This window comes from Falco rusticolus, chromosome 6 (genome assembly GCF_015220075.1).
Source record: "Falco rusticolus isolate bFalRus1 chromosome 6, bFalRus1.pri, whole genome shotgun sequence".
In the NCBI taxonomy this organism is placed as follows: Eukaryota; Metazoa; Chordata; class Aves; order Falconiformes; family Falconidae; genus Falco; species Falco rusticolus.
Genome location: NC_051192.1, coordinates 32,030,745 through 32,048,600, shown reverse-complemented (window position 1 = coordinate 32,048,600; position 17,856 = coordinate 32,030,745). Strand labels below are relative to the sequence as shown.

Here is a 17,856-nt window from a genome sequence, read left to right as displayed (position 1 = left end):
AAATAAGTAACAAACCCATGTAATATGCCAATCTTGTTCTGCTTATACAACTCTGCTCTGTAGCACAGCAGCTTTCCAAGCTAGAAGCAAGGCACTGATCTGTGTCAGGGTGCTTGTGCAGAAGCAAGCTTAAAAGATAGAGCTATGGGAAGTACACACAAATGCAATGCACTACATAATAAACAAAAGAAAGGTAGAATAGTTCAGGGGTACAAATTTCAACACTCTACAGATCTGACAGATTAAAAGTTAGGGAAGCTCTGATACTGAAACTGTCCGTTCCCAGTTCTACTGGTACATGTGAGATACGTAAAGGTCATTTCAGTATCACATTAGAGTATTGCTCTCGCTTCCTACAGAAAAAGGAACAAACTCAGCATTCATTAGCATAAGGATTAGAAGACATTATGCTATCTCTTTTTAGAGGGATAAATATATTTATCTATGGGTAATATTAAGGATCTAATCCTTTCTTCATTTATTTCCTTAAGAATATCAGTATAGTGATTCTCGAACACAGGCCGCATATTTGTGATAGCAAATATCTGAAAGTCTTCAACAGCCTGGTACTTCAGCTCTAGTGATAGTTTCCAAATGCACATTTGCCATTTTCTATGTGAAAAGTGAAACTGAATCTGTTTATCTTTCTATAAAGCAGCTCTGTAACTTTCCTTACCTTCATCATCCTAGAAAATTATCAGCTTTATAGATATTATAAGCTATGACTGAAGATAAGTGATCTCAGGGTGAGAAGCCAAGGCATGAGCAAACCAGGCATCACCTGATTCCTTGAAATTTCAGACTTCTGTGTGGGCGAGGATCCCTGACATCACTGACATTAATTTAGGAGAATTAGTATCATCGACCAAACCAGGACCATATGTAACATATCTTTGAATGTTTTAACAGTATCATACAAGCAAATATTGTTAATTGAGCTAAGTGGACATACTATGCTCTTCTATGTTTTTTTTTACTGTGGAGTTATGAATGTTTTTACTATTGTTATTGTATATACTGGAAACCAAATATCAACCAAGATTGTTTAGGTTATCACTTTCTTTTGTGAAGAAGAGTAATTTGAGAACTTTCAAATGTGGTCAGGCTTCAGCTACTATAGGTTTGGTTTGTGTCCAGAATTAACATTTTTTAATACCCCAGGAAGAAGTAGATGAAGTCACTACTGTTAACTGTCTGTTAAACAGTTAACATGTGTCAGCTGTTTACTTAGCTAATGTACATGCTTACCTTGCTACCATCTTTCTAGTACCAAACCTATGCTTTCTGGAATTAAGTGTGTTTTGGCACTGTAACTCTTGTTTCTTAGATTATTTTATTAAGCGAAAAATGTCACAAAGATATTTAAAAATCAGTTACAAGCCTCTTCGCAACTTGTAACGATACTGGACATGTAAATAATTTGTGTTTCTGTTAGATGAAATGGAGTATATATGTTCCTATTGCCATCGATACGTGTCCTTGACAGCAGAATTCCAGCCAAACCTTGAGTGGCATAGACACATTAGCTCCATTACGGTCAATGGAAGTACAGTACACTTAATCACATCACCTGAGAATCTGGCCTACAGCCCATAACAAGACAGTCCTTTGGAGAGTAATAATATTTTATGCTTTCATCAATCACTCTCCTAGGTCTGTAGCTATTCATGGCAGACTAAAAAATGTCATATTATAATCAAAAGGCTGGTCATGGTTATTTCACCATGTTTGTTGCCAAATTAACTTTACTAAAAGTGACCCCGGTTCAGGAAAATATCCTCCAAGGAAGGACAAAAGCCTGACTTTAATGCTGCAATATTTACATTGAGTTTAACTATTCTGATTACAGAGCAATTTCAAAACATTCATATTCTTGAACTTTAGGCTCCAAGTGTAACATTCTATTTCCTCTGCTTTGACTGTTTGCCTAGGGCATATGTCTACAACTACGACAATAATAGATGGTAAGAACGGATCTGTTCCCTCATCATCCATGAAAGTGGGCAAGAAATCAATTACAGAAGACCTCGTGACGACGTTCAGCTCACCAGCAGCATGGCTTCTTGTTGTTGCTCTGATTGTTACCTGGTCAGCAGTAGCTATTGTAATGTTTGACTTGGTGGATTACAAAGCCTTTGCAGGTAAAATTCAACATATTCTGTTTGACACCTTTTATATTAAAATTTAAAAATTTATTAAGGAGTGTGTATTATGTAAATATGCATGTGTCTCACCTTCTTGGAGACAGCACAGTGTCTCTTTTGAGATTACCAAGAGAGGAGATATTGTGAGAAATGTCAGAACATATTAGTTTACACTTAGTATATCTTTATAATTAAATCTCTCCATTTTGCAGCCCATCCTCATCCTGGAAAATGCCTTTGTTTATAGTGATATAATATGTATATGAGCATGTATGGTCAGATTTCTGTTTTGCAATTTCTGTATAAAATGATTTCAAGAACAATGAAATTAATTACTAATGCACATTTTCTGAAACATATTTTAAAGTCTTTCATAGCTTCCTTGAGTATTCTGACATCTGCTAAGACAGTTCAATGACAAAAAAACAAATGTAAAACATCATTTCTAAACATTCTAACCCTAAATTCAGCTTCAAAAAACATAAGCACAGAGGAACAGTTTCTTAATATTAGCTAAGTCACACCATTGCCTTCAATACGGCAATAATTCTAGCCTAATTGAAGACTTGGCAAACTGACTGAATAAGACCAAGTTCTGGGGTGCATCTTGGTTAATGAGGACAAAGATGAAAATTAAGTGGGTGGTACAAGGACTGTGATTATAGTTGAGCAATAGGAAGAGAGGAATTGGGAATAGAAATTACCTCACTGCTGCTTGATTTTTATGAATTGTATCTGGCAATGATACATAATGAAAAAGAAAATTAATAAATTACCTATGTTTGTAAAGGGTGCATAGCATTCAGCAAGCCATTTTGGCAGAAAAAAATTGTGAAGTAAACAGCCTGCAATAACTAGGAAGCATGTATGTGAAACAGAAAATGCATGTTTAGGGTTCTTTTCTTTCTGAAGTAAGAACTCCAGCTCTAAAGCTATCACATCTGTGTCAATAATTCACTAGGAATTGAAATTCAGAGTTCAGCTCTTTCATTCAAAACAAATTGAGTTGATGTTTCAAAGTTAATTTCCTGGACTTTACTAGTTCACTGATAAATCCATAGAGTCTTGTCCTGCTATTTATCAATATTGACCTCAAGATTTACTTTAAATATTTTGTGACATAGACAGATCTTGAAAGAAACGAGCCAATCCTGTGCCAATGGATAACACAGAAGCTTCACATGTGGAGAAAACTTATCACAAACCTCTCCTAAATTTTGAGCTTCTCATCTGTTTTGTTTTCAGAAGGAAGTCACATGAGTAACATAAAGTTACTTTTGAGCGATCCTCCCAAAACAGATATCAGATTTTAATTTGGGCACCACACACTTAATGCTACAACACAGATATAAACCCAGAGAAAGAAACCACCATATTCTGCTTTTAATTTTCAGTACTAACTTGATCAATCAGTCAACTTCTGAATATATTTTCAATGAACAGTCAAGAACCAGGGCATAACTGACACTAACCTCTTAAAACTAAGCAATTCCTGAGCTGGCTGTCAGCTCACACTTTATATACTAGTCACCGTAATGCTGAGCAATGAGAAACTGTGTTTGTCCTGGAGACTGAAGGAAAATTTCTAAGCAGATGGAAATATGATGCTCATGTTGTATTGGTTAAATAAGCTTAAATCCCACAAGCATTGATGGAAACTGACATTTTCAGACCAGGCTGTAGAAATAAAATAATATAAAATTTAATCTGCAGGGTGAGTTCATATTTTGTGGAGATCTCTGAGAAATGACAGTTCAGTATTTTGAGTTCATGAGTTCATTTCTTTTACTTCCCTAAGATATTTCTGTTCCTAAGGATTAAGCCAACATCTAAATTGGGTCTCAATGATAAAGGGTTAAGAGAAGGAACTGCTGTGCTCTTTCAGACTAGGATTTATTAGACTGTTCTCTGTATTTAAATAAATATAACAATGGCTACATAGCTCTTATCATGACCCTTGGGTTTCAGCTCCTGAGTTCCTACCCAGTCTGTTTTTTCCAGGTTAAACTCACTGATTTATAAAAATTCCATGGAAATAGCTGAAATTTTCACATAGGACCACCTGGCTGGCTTTATTGATACTAGCATGATTTTCACCCTCTGACAGTTTGGCCCTTTGCCTCCAGTGGAGGTAATGACATCTTTTCATAGAGAAAGTAGAATTTGGAGCATATTTTTAAGTGACTCCTTAAATCTAAAATCCAGTGATATTTTCTCTGGCTTTGATACTGTTCTTTAGACAACCAGACATGCATAAAAAAAGTGATTTGTTATCTTCAGAACTGTGAGTTTAGTTTTGCAAGCATGATTAAAATTAATTTCCCAGTTTTCAAATGTATATGAAAGATGCCAAAAAATTATATTCTTATAAATATGTATATTTTTAAATTTATAAAACACAGGATATTGTGTATTTTTCCTTAAATAACACTTGTCCTTCATAAGTCATTCAATTCCTTTCCCATTTCTTTACCTCAAGTTTCATGAAGTTCAAGTTTAGAAAGTATGCATAGCATATGAGTAAGGCAAGCTAAGAGCTGAACTTGCTTAGTCTAGAGAACAGGAAACTGAGGGGTAACCTAGGAGCGGCCTGCAACTTTTTGAAGGGCAGATACCAGGATGACAGAGGACTCTGACCTACAGCCTCCCACCAAACACTACCACTATGTTTCTGTGCCAGAAATTACTGTCTCTGTGGCAGAGCTGCTAGCAGTGATTGTGTTGCACAGGACTGACTGCAGCATAAAACAGGAGCAGGCTGACACAGGAAACCAGGCTGGGAACTGTATTCCTTCAATTTATCTGTATGAACTTCATGTTACCTCTATGATTAGATTGCCAACCCATAGATTTTGCTTCTTGACTACTATGGTTTCATGTTCTTTTAGAAGTAAACTATCAAGTTAGGGAATTTTGACAATTTACGTAAGATGAAATATGTCCTAGAAGTAACTATATTAAAAAGAGGTGTTTGGTTTCATCCAAAAAGAGATGTGGTAAATTACTTTTTGGGGGACCTTCTCTATAACATATTTGAACTGAGGGAGGATAACACTTGGATAGCTGAAGTTAGATTACAGGAATTCAAGCTCCACTCATGGAAAGATTTAAGATATATTTTTTGTAAATTTACGCGGCCAGAACATGATGACTGTAAATTCTACAGTACTCTTTAGTACTGAGAAAGTGCTGGTTATAGCATAAAATGTTGCAGAAGGACACTGTGTTATGGGTTGCATGTGTAAAACTGTGCATCCTTGGTGGTTATGTGTGTTTGTTCAGAGGTTAGAACAGAGATGGCATCTGCTAGTTAGCTTTGGCAGTGGATTTTGAGGAAAGCATGAGACAAGATTTAGATCAGTGCTGAAAGATTCAGTCCTGTTCTACATACCCGGAAGAAGGAAATTAAATTTGCAGTGTTTCACTTCAGTGTGTTATGTTCATTCCTTTGAGGAAAGAAATGAAAGCTTGCATTCCTATCATGTTGTATTGTACAACTATGAACACGACTGAAATATTTCTAATGTGGTATGAAGGTGACATGGACTACAAAAGCTTGAGATAAGAAACTACAAATCTCATAGCATCTATGAATATGCAATCAGTAGCATACTGCATTGGAAGATCTCTTATACATTCTCGGTATTTTCAGAAATGCAGAAGATTAATTTTGGTTTGATGTGTGCTTAGAAAGTTTTACTACCATTCTTTGTGTTAGAAAATATACCTTGCTAATTGGCTTCATAATTCATGAATGTATTTCATGTATTTCTTGTACACATAACTGGATTATATATTTCAATTGGTAAATGTAACTAAATAATTTAAGATTATTTTAATACTGAAGATTGATTGCCCAGGAATCCAAGTTTGCTAATGGGCTAATAAAGTGTTCAGAATTCCCTGCCATCTCTGTGACCAATTACAGCTAATTAACGCCACCCTAAATTCAGATCCAGAGTGTTCAGTTTTCAGAGTAAATTGATAATGATTTAGCTAGTCACCTAAAGGCCAGACTAAATCAAATCTAATGAAACCTCACCAAGTCTATGAAACCCAAAACTATCCACAAAATAATCTAAGTGAAAATACAGAACATACACAGAACACAATGAGCTTGCCATTCTATCATAACTGCTTTCACAAGAGAAAAAAGAGGAGGTTCTTTGTTGTGGATGATTCATTTTGCTCAACCATAAAGAGGCTTTTTAGAGACCTGCAACAAAGGCAGCTCTCTATGGAGGTAACGCCTGTCAGTGACAGGAACGGGGAGCTAACAGGGCATGGAGGCGCAGAGCTCTCAGCTCCACAGGAAGCAGGAGGAATTTCAGTCAGATGATTTCTTTAAGGCTTTTTTTTTTTTTCTTTTTTCTTTTTAAGTTAATGCCAAAATGTCTCCCCAAACTGTTGTGGGGTCTCCTGCATCAGCTTCTGACTAACACAGTCTGAAGTCACGGTTTCCAAGCCTCAGCTTGTAGTCACTCCTATTGCTATCTTGTAGCCACAGAAAGCTTTTGGCCGGCCCTGGGTAGTCAGGATGACTATTCATATTCTCCAGCAGAGAAAAATAAAAAAAACCAAACACACACAAAAAAATTAGGAACCATATATTGATATGAATATCTGCATTTTGGAGAAAAAAGGCACACAGAGGCAAAGAACAGACTCCAAACAACTTATACTGTCTAACTGACACATGGATATTTTTTCTCCCAGTCTTCTGCATGATGAAACTGTAACCTGTTAAGTGCACAGAGTTTGTTTCATCATTAGGAGATGTGGAAGTCAGCAAAATAAGGCTATTCCACTAGGTTTATTTTCTTTTTTGTTCTGGGATGTCATCACACTGTAGTCATTCTGTTGGGCTTATATTCACTGGAAATTTTTAAGAACTGCAAAAAGAAGAGTGTACCTGTGTATACTCTTGTATTTTAAGACAATAGATCCGACAGTATTAAAACTGTTAACACCTTTGAACTTCTTCAGGAAAAGGAATGAACTTCTGGCTTAGTTCAAAGCACCAGCAAACTTCATAGAACAAATAATTTTGTCTTTTAGTGCAAGAGGATTTTCACAGTGTCACCAAATCAAAATACCTGGTAAAAACTTGTCCATACCTGGGAAGACTGAGGCAAAATTCCCACAGAAAAAAAGGAGTAGGATGTAAAAAAAAGATGTTGGCTGTCACTATGCTCACCTTGAAACTTATCAAAACAGTGCTATACTCTTTTGAAATACAATTTTTACTGTATTTACAGGTGTAATCCAGAGCATGAGAAACAGTTACCCCATTTCAAAGTTAATTAAATTCTTAATTGAATTATATCAGACTTACACTAATACACCCAAAACCTGCAAAACAGTTTTTTCACTTTCTTCCATAATGATAAAAACAATAAAAGGGATTTAAACCCAACTGCAGTTTAAAGAAGAGCTGCCCAGATAACATCTGATTTCCCATGTTTCACACTGCAGAAAATTTCACAGCTGAGTTACAGACCCCCAGAAAATTAGTTTATACCGGAAAGAATGACAATCTAACAAGTACTGTAGTACTACAAGTACTGTGCTCATCCCAAATGGTCTAGCATATGCAAGATTACAAATTGTGATAGATCAAACTTCATGAGGTCATGAAGTTGAAAACCTGAAATTTCAGAAACTGACTCAATGAATAGGGAAGGGTCTGAGAAGAGGAGTAAGTCTTGCATGCTTAAATGTGCTTCATGGAATACAAAACACAAACCAAATTTCTGGCCCATAATGAGATCTGTGAAATTTCTCATTTTAAACAAACAAACAAACCTGGAAATTCACTTCAGTAACAACTGCAGTAATGTAATTCTTTGGTTATTTTCTGTTGAAGAAATCAAAGTAATTCAGCTATAATGACCTATATGTAATATATTCTTTTCAGCAATAGGATATGTCTGTAACTTGTGAAAATACCTGTGCCTTATTTAACCGTGTTTTTACATTGCTCTGATTCGTACTGTATTATCTCACACCTACAGCATATTGTTTTTCTTTTTAATGAGCTCCAATTTCTGCTTCATAACAGCAGCCCCACAGAGATTTAGTAACTCCTCACTTCACTCCTTAACTGCTTCCTTTAGTCAAGCAACAGCTGAGGATGTTCATTATCGCTAACGGTGTTTCTTCCTCTCTTTTATTGGCCTTTCTGGGGTTCATCCTGTTGCCATCCACTATAGCCACCTATGCACAACATTGCGATGATCCCTGTTTACCGCCTGGTAAAGATGTTCTGCCTGCAGTGTTCTGAACACGCGTGCGCGTGCGGTCTGCGGGACAGCTATAACAATGCATGGGCACAAGCGGAGTGCTCGGGTGCAGCAGCACTGCTTCCCTGCTAACCCCAACCCTGGCTGCCTGGCTAGGACTGCAAAGAGCATTGCAAGAGCCTCCCACTGAGTTTCACATCGTGCTTGAAAGAGATCTGTCAGCCAAGAGGCACCCTGTCAGGAGGTTCCCAGGAAATGGTGGCAAGCTGAGAGATACTCATTATGCCCTTGCAAATGCCCTTTAAAAATGCCATTGTACAAATATTTAACAGCACTGCCTTTTTAATGTGAAGTTAATATCTGTGTTCTCAGTCAGAGAACTGAATCCTTAGAATAAGAAAAAAGTAAGTCTTCAAATTATTTTAGGTAAAATGTCTGGCTGTTGCAGAAAACACTGCCTAATTAGGGTCTGTCCCATCAAATCAGAAGCTTTCAGCTGGTATCTAATCAAGTCATACAAATTACATGTAAAGCCCATCTTAAAACTGCGTTCATGTCCATGTGTATGGCTGTATCAAAAGTACCTGAAATTACTTGATATTTTGTGACGTTCAGTGAATTTATTTTTAAATTTTGGCAAGTAGATTCTAGTTGTAACTACTTTGTCCTCAATTTGGGTAAAAAGCCTTTTGTTCACTTTCAGGCAAGGATTTCTCTATGGACTTGACCTCAGTATAATTATCTAAGGCTGATACTAGAAATAGATTTGTACTGCAGACTGTAGTCTTCACATTTACAGTTTAAGTACCTATAAAATGGAAATTACTGGGTAATGTTGAGTCTGAGGGTTTTTTAGCATTGTTTTTATACTTATAATTCAATATACTTATAATTCAAAATTAAATTATTGTTTTTATACTTATAATCCAGTGATACACACCACAATTTGTCCTGAAGCTTAGTGCTGTAAGTATGACAAAAATGTTAGATTATGAAATAGGAAGACAAGATCTAAGGACACCTATGCTGATAAACTGGAATATTAATAACAGAAGACTTTATGTGTTTATTGAAATTTATACGTTAGATAGTACTCTTCAGAAGACCACAGAGTTAAACAAACTACTACTACTACTAACAAACTTTAAAAATATATAAAATTTTGTTTGAAAATACAGGTTTCTATATTAGTAAGGCAATATTTTACTAAAACCAGGATATGTTTTATTATCACAAACTAGTGTTACAGTTTTGTATTTTATCAAACATGACAGAAATTCTGTCTTCATCAGCTGTACCTTGTCAGTATCAAGAATTAGATTTTATCTCATAGATCAATCTTTACACCATAATTACCATAGTTTGTAATTTAATTGCATTCAATTCACCGGAGTCAAAATATGTAATTGATGAAAATTCAACACCTATTAAGTAATTCACTGCAATTCATTAAAAAAAGAAAACAAAAAAATATTAAAATAGGTCGAATTTTGAGTATATATTTAACTATTTGACAAGCAAAAAAGATTGATAGGAGTCTACATTCCTGGCAGAGTTATTAAGACTGGAATAATGACTGAAGTGATTTGCACAGATAAATCAATTAGTCACTTTTTGTTGTGCACTTCACAGGAATAAATGACACAGACCATGAAACATAAGCAAATTTGCTTGAGGCACTACAAAAAATTATACCATGCAATTATTCAATTCCTGTTTCCAATAGGCACTGTTAAAGGACTCATTATCAGTCCTGAAGAATAGAAGGTTTCTTCTCTTCGCAAAAAACTGTAGTTTTACTGAAGTTGAAGTGACTTTGTCACTTTATGAAAATTATCTTCTGTCCCAAGAACATATCCAGTGCTGATTGAAGGACTTTGGAAGCCCGTCATTGGTTGATTTCAAAGAGCTGTGTTAAATGTGTGTTATTATTTAATATTTATCTTTATATTTATTATATTTATACATTTGTATATTAATATATTATTTAAATATAATAATATTTATTATATTAATTCTATTTTCAAATCAATTGGAGTTAAAATTGTGAGCCAAAGAGAGTTCAAAACTGAAGAAATTAATTGGTCAGAATTCTTGTCACATTTTGAATCAAATTTCTGTTTTTGTACCAATAATGCTGGTGAGCTCTAAAGAATTATAGCAGTTTTATTTTGATGTAATGATCATGAAAGCCAGTTTTAAAATACAGAGTTTTCAGAAGTATTTAATACCTACAACACGTCTGATACTACTTCCTAAAGGATTATTTTAACCAAATTTTCATATGTTTAGTAAAAAAAAATCCAAACAGGCTTTCAAATTTTCTTGCAGATGTCTACAACAGGCATTAAATATTCTCCAACCAAATTCAGCTGAGTTTTCCTACAATAAGCTTTTGTTGAAAGGCAGTATAAAAAATTCCTTCAATTTGACTGGTATTCTTTCTCTGTCAGATTTAACTCTAAAAATTCAGCATTTGCCAGAGTTTTGGAATTAAAATTTTGAACTTCCTACTAGGGAAAAATTAAAAAAAAAAAAAAGAAAAATTGTAATTCTCTTTTCTTTTGGCAGTGAAAGTGCCAGCATGAGTAGAGCTGAAGTTTTACTGAATTGAAAAACATCTCTCATATGCTACCAAGGAATAACAGACCATGACAAAACAGAATATTATAGCAAAGCATTGCTGGTAGTATAAGTGCTATTTTGGAATGCAAGTAATTTATTGAGGTGAATAGTCATATTGACCTGGAATTAATTATGAATGTAAAGTTACAAATCTAAATGCTTAGCCAAAGTGTACAATGACAATAAGGATTTAAATATGAAACAACACCACTAATAGGATTCATGTTACATACCTCAGTCATATGAAAATAAGGTGTCATGTCCATGCTAATTTTTCAGGCTTCCTTTCCTTCCTAATCAATGGAAAGGAGTGGTCATATTTGGAAATTAATTAATATAACCCTAAAAAGATGTCAGAGGAAAGCAAGAGGCTTGCCTTGCACAGTATGTCTTTCTGCATTGGCTTTTGAGGGAGTCTAGAAACCACTAGGTATTCAACACCTGGTTTTCAGGTACCTTTGGTTAGATAGGATAATCTGAATTTAAGATGTGATTAAATGTAATTAAAAATTCTTCAATATTAATTGCATGTTTAATCCCTGAGCTTAATCTGATGAGTAAGCATTCACTTCCTTTCCTCTCCTTCCTCCTTCGACAGACGTATTTTTCTACTACATTATCTAAGAGGAACAATTGGCTTAGTCCCTGTTTACAAGTTCAGTGAAAGTCAGAATTTCATAGCCTGTATCTATCTGAGAAACACTCTGTATTCATGAAGGCTCTTTACAATTTAATTCAAGATCCTGCCCCTTCTATAACCAGCACAATATATTATATATATATATTAATTATAGTTCATAATTATAGATTAGTTTAAAAATATACGTTGCATAATATATAATATATGCTAGCAAGATAAGTACAGTGTGAACTTGGTTTTAAAATTTGTGTTCTAAGGTCTGCCAAGAAATGAAAACTCGGACAGAGGACACCTAATACAGACTTGATGTGTTGAATCCAAGACTATTTAAAAAAAATCAACATACTGTACCCTTGCTGGACATCTGAAAATAATTTTTAAAAGTATTCTAAATTACATCAAAATATCAAGGTCAAAGTTTCTTATGAAAATTTGCATTCTCTCAGCTTCACCCTTGAAGCAAGAGTATGCAAATCCTCTGGAAATGGTTATCTTTCTTTGCATGTGTGTGAGGTAAATGACATCTTTCTCTGCTTGTTACCCCCTGAATTGCTTTATTTCCTTTGTTTCTTGTGTGTGTTGTTCTACTAGGGGAAGAAGCTGCTATTGTCAATGTTGTGGGGAGAGCTAAAAGCATGGATTTGATCAGTAATTTTTGCTTCAGTATGACTTGGTGCGGTGTTCTTAAGTGTTTTGAGTCACATCATTACTGTTAGCACTACTTTTTAAAAATGCAGGAAATACTACTGAAGTTAAACAGAAAATCTATGCACAAGGAGACAACTTTCCAGGCCTGTGTCACTTGCATCAGACCGCAAGTGGAACTCATGGTATCTGTTTGTATACAAAATTTAATTTTGCAAATACCACTGAAGTGTTCTCTACACAGCCCTAAACTGACTTTTCTAAATTTTCTATGTTAAACAGGATTTGCAGCTTGGGCCTGTTAGTGTAGGCATGATGGAGAATTTTGCCTCTGGACACTTAGAATTTCTAATCCCTTTTCATAGTTTGCGATGAAGATGTTATGAATTAAAGACCAAGATACGATGTTGGGGGCTCTGAGTCACCAGCAAAGATGGCTTACCTTGGGGTGGTTGGAATAATTTCCTCTGCTCTTGATCTTGCTCTTCTCTGAGCATTTCCACTGCCTGCCTGGTGGGGATGGCTCTGCTACCTGTGAAGCTGTTCTTGAACTGCTATTTGATAGACCAGTATATTAAAATCAATTTATACCAGTTATTGTTTAGTTTACAGCTGTAGTCCCTGGGGCTGTAAAAGCCTGTGGCTGTAAAAGCAACTGAGCCATCCCTAAGCAGCCAGTGGGTAAAGGGTAGGTGGACAGCCGGAGTGGAAGTCAGGGCAGCTGTACAAAGTGAAACCGTCCCTGCTTGAGAACCAAAACCTCAGTTATGCTAAGACCCCTCTGGCCATGTCCATTCCATTAGCCCACTCAGACTCCTTAGCACTTCTAGATTAGAATAAAGTACAAATGCAATCAGGGGTCAGATTGCAGATTTAATTTTTAATAACCTAAATATAGGTATTCATTCTCCTGGTAATCACTTGAGCATTTGCGGCAAATCAGTTGAAAAAATAAAATCTCTACATCTTGGTGCATGAGGCCAATGCAAATAAATAAGGGCCTTATGATAAGCAAAGCAAATATTCCCTGTTACACTACTCGATCTTTCTGAATACAATAGTGCACAGAATAGTACACTAAATGAAGAGATCATGCATATATCTTTGCAATGATGTCATTTCATCATGGCACATAATTAATTTATTTGATGTGCCTGATTGTTCAGTAGCATATCTCTATATAATGCAATCTTCGAAATATTTCTCTGGTCTACATTATCAATAAGGACATCAAAATAATAGAAAATCAGCCCAGTCTTTTTTGTTTCAGATTGATTAGTTAAAAATAAAAGGGATTATTCAGTGATACATTTATATTTCAAATAAAGTTACTTGTATATTTCGTTACAGCACTTTTAGAAAATAACTGTTCATACTGCTGCTGTCAAAGAAGTTGCTTCAAGCCTGCACTTTGCCTGTCTGTGTAACCTGCAAGTCCATGTGAGACTACTGCTGATTACTGCTGAGATTTGGCTTGTGAGTCAGAACACTGCAACCAGAAGTAGTTCTGAAGAGACTTGTGTTTAATTTTCTACTAAAATATTTGCAAACAGAAAGATAGTGGTAAACAGAGATATGGTTCCCATCTTCATACTGTTAAATTCAGTACATATATTTTTATTGAATCTCCTAAGAACAAGACTAGGCCAATGACTCAAATCGTATTTGTGATTTACCTTCAGTCGTCTACATTTGTGGGAAACCTTCACACGGATAAGGTGTGTGCTGTTTCAAGCACAGTGGACAGTAACACAGCCTGAAAGAGTTGTCACTGTTCCTAAGCAGTGTTTGGCACAGATTTCAAGAAAATACAAGTCTGCTGGACAGAAAGGTCAAAAGAAATACCCTGTCAGAGGCTGGATATTTCCTCTGAAATACTATGTCAGCATAAACAGGGTAGGGAGAAACTTGGTGAAATCACAATTGGAAAAGCCTTTAAGGGAATACTTCTGTTACCCACTGATGGTTGCTCTTCCTGGGTGCAGATACAGTGGGGAGCAGGGGCCACATTTCCATTACAGGTCCCAGGAAGGTGGAGCACATTAGAGCGCACAACTTCCTCGTTTGCCACCTTACTTGCCTACGGTAAAAGCAGTAAGACCAGAACTAGTTAAATATGGAGATGTGCACAAGTGTATGTGAAAGAAACTTGAAATAAGAGAAGAACTAGGTACAAAGGTGTACATGTTTGAACGTAGCTGTCTCTGTGCCACAATTTGGACGTGCATTTCCCTTCATTCTGGACTTAGATTTATTTCTGGACTTAGGACTTAGGTTTATTTTGGCCCAAGTATGCACAGCTTTCTTCTTACCATCCTTTACATGTACTCCATGACAGCAGTATGACCTGTCTCTGTGGTTAAACCAGGGCTCAGCAATTTCCTCAGCCAGGACTTGTGTAGAAGAAGGAGCTCAAGGGGACATGTGACATGAGGAGTGGGACACAAGTGGCAGTGAATTCTAAACTTGCATTAAGAGGCAGAGGACCTAAGCCAGAGGAAAGAAAAAAAACCTGGGCTGAAGGGAAGATATCTAAAAGGATTAATATTAGGTAGAATCAAATCTATGTTTATCCTTTGCCCAACCAAGCCTCAGATTAAGAGCCAGAACCTGTGAGCACAGTCTCAGACCAAATTATCCAATGGGTCCTTAATCACTCTGCGAACATTAAGTACAGTAGGATTCAATTGATACCAGTCTTGCACAGGAAGGAGAGTTGTCCTCAAACACTTTAATAATAAAAATTAACATTCACAATCTTTGTTTCTGTTAAAGGAGGTAGTATAATTAGCCCTGTATAAAATGAAGATTAACTTTAATCACTGAAGGAGTTGGTTTTTGTTGTGTTGTTTTTGTTTGGGGTTGTTTGTTTTTTCTAATTTCAAACTGCTTTTGTTTTAAACTCTGCACTCAGGAAGATCTGTTAACAAGCTCAGCACAGAACCACTGAGAATCATTCATGAGACATTGGAAGAATCCACTGATTGGCTTTATGGCTTTATTTCTTTACTGTCTGACATCGTATGGAGTGATGATGATGACAGTGATGAAGGTATTTGCAATGTAAAGACTTCTGTAACTGCTCTAACTGCTGTTTTACGTGCATTACATTGGCTTACTCAGCTTTTAACCTCACAGACAAGAAGGTCAAACAAAATGAAAAGTGAACATTGTTGCTAATAAAGCATCTACTGGCTATTCCAATCAGTAAATTGGTCTCTTTGTTAGCTTTCATCTCATGTTTAATGTACCATTATAGAAAAGCTGTCGGAATTAAATATTACCATTAGTACATCTTGAAGTAAAGAGCACTAATTATACAAGACTTCAAAGCCACAACCAAAATATGCATCAGAATATTGCTTCAGAGAACGGCAATAGTTCTTTTCTTTTAATCAGCCAGAATCTAAAGAACTCTGGTAAATATACAGGGTAGATCAAGAAACTTAGAAGTTTTTTATTTGATAGCGTGATGACAGGACAATATATTGAAACAACAGCAACAACAAAAAAGTAGCATTTTGGCTGAACTAAGGGGATTTTGGATGGCATATTGCAAATAATTCCGTTTACTAAAAGTCATGGTTCTGCCATCATAGTAAAATTCTTCACCTGACATAATTTGATAAATGAAAGCAAGTTGCTAACATTTCAAGTTTGGTTCTGTTGTAGAATAAGTAGTTCCCTGGTGTGAGCAGAGCAGTAGTAGATCATCATGTCACTTCCTATTGGTCATTTTGACAAGTGATAAGTGTAGGAGTGACATCTTCATTTCACAGTTGTTTATTTCATGTTCTATTTGGCTATACCAGAATATAATTAAAAAGCAATATGTACTGGATCTAACTTCTACCTGTTTGTTCATAAACTTGAGATATTAAATATCTACCTTTTAAATGTGTGCATGAGCTTTTTATATTAGCAGCATATATGATTAATAGATAGACTGCTACATATAAGCCTGTGAACTGGGCATGCTATTCAGAGATATCATTTACAACTAGAAGAAAGCCAGTCTCTCACATGGCTGAGAAACAGAAAAGGTGAAATATGGAGAGCTTGCTAAAATTTGAACAGCATTCATTCTTGTCATTTCGTAGCTTCCAAAGCACCTGCAAGCTTTCAAATACTCAACTTGATAAGTGTTAATGCAAGTAGGAAAGCTCGTAAAATACCTGACATACAAAAATTCAAGATCTGAATGCTCACTAAGTGTTTGAAAACCTCAGTCCTACCAGCCTTTGGCCCAAGTAGAATTTCATCAATATCTCCCAGGAGTGTGAAAAGGCAGTAGGCAACTTACTGCACTGTATCATAAAAAGTAAGCGCGTGTGAACTCCCTTCCCAGTGTGCACTGCAGTCAGTGCAGCTGAGGCTCTGCACTCACCACAGTCATCCAGGATAACTCCCTTAAATTCCGTGTCCAACATGGAGGTGGAATAACACACTGCAGCAGCTAAGTGCTTATAGTTCCACGGAGTATTTTTTGCCTTGGATTTCACTGGAAGCATTGTTAGATTTACAATCTTGGCAATCTGCATTTGCATTTTATCATTTGGAGCTGAACCAGAACCACTGGGCCTTTCCTTAGAACATGTGAACATGTATAAAATCAAGCAAATTGTGAATTGTAGTGACAAGTTAACATCCAGAAGGACAAAGCTAGGTTTGGATGTTTCCTTGGTTACTACTGCACATTGAATTTATCTACCCTAGACCCAGCAAAACCTCTGAGGTAGGAGAGATAGTTTATGAAAAATCCAAGATCTCAGAATAGAGTGCTTGCCACTTAGCATATAAAGTATATCTTTCTTTTTTTTGAACTAAAATGAGCCAACACAAAAAAAATTATTTTTTTTAATGATGATACCTCTTCTCTGATATTTGTCCTTTTCTCTTGGTTTAGGTGAAGTGGAACCTTCCCGGAAAAAAGGTTGGTCAGTTGCCATATTATAAAGGGCAAATACATTTCAATCATTTTAAGAAATAACTAGTATATCTGTGATATAGGTTCTGTCATTAGCTACATGTCAGTTTACTAACCTTGTAAGCTGCACTTTAACAAACTCGTCAAATAAGAAACTCAATTAATAATACTTGCAGTAGTTTGCTGGTCTGTAAGAATCCTTGACTGTTTCATTATTATGCACAAAACCTGGAAAATGTTCATAAAAAACAAATAGAATTATAGAAATATTATCTGTACCCTTTCCCTACATGTGGGACTCCTATTAATGTCAATGTGAGTTATGTGTATGTCTGGATAGAAATAATCTTTAGAAATAATAATAGGAAAAGAACATTTAGTGAGAAATAATGGTGAGGTGTTGTAAAAATATTTTACTTTGTACCAACACAGAACCCTAAAAGAAAGACTACTTCTGAATCTTCTGAAAAAAATTAGTTATCATTGAATTTTTAAAGCAGACAAGAGAAGCAAGTAGGATGTATAATATAAATCTTTTCAGACACTAAAACTGTTATACCAAAACATAAAACTTAAGTTCAACTTCTGTTAAATCAAAATGAAAAGTATTAGAAGTCTTGATGTATTGGTGAT

General features: G+C 35.7%; 1 protein-coding gene across 1 annotated transcript in view; it reads left to right on the top strand.

Moving 5' to 3' along the window:
* The window catches only part of TRDN (triadin), a 46,387-nt gene extending 29,135 nt beyond the window's left edge, over positions 1–17,252 (top strand). Inside the window, exons 2-4 of the mRNA XM_037391775.1 lie at positions 1,932–2,141; positions 15,211–15,348; positions 17,203–17,252. Of these exons, the coding sequence (XP_037247672.1) occupies positions 1,932–2,141; positions 15,211–15,348; positions 17,203–17,252 (398 nt within the window). The remainder of the gene's footprint in view (positions 1–1,931; positions 2,142–15,210; positions 15,349–17,202) is intronic.
* Positions 17,253–17,856: the final 604 nt, after the last annotated feature.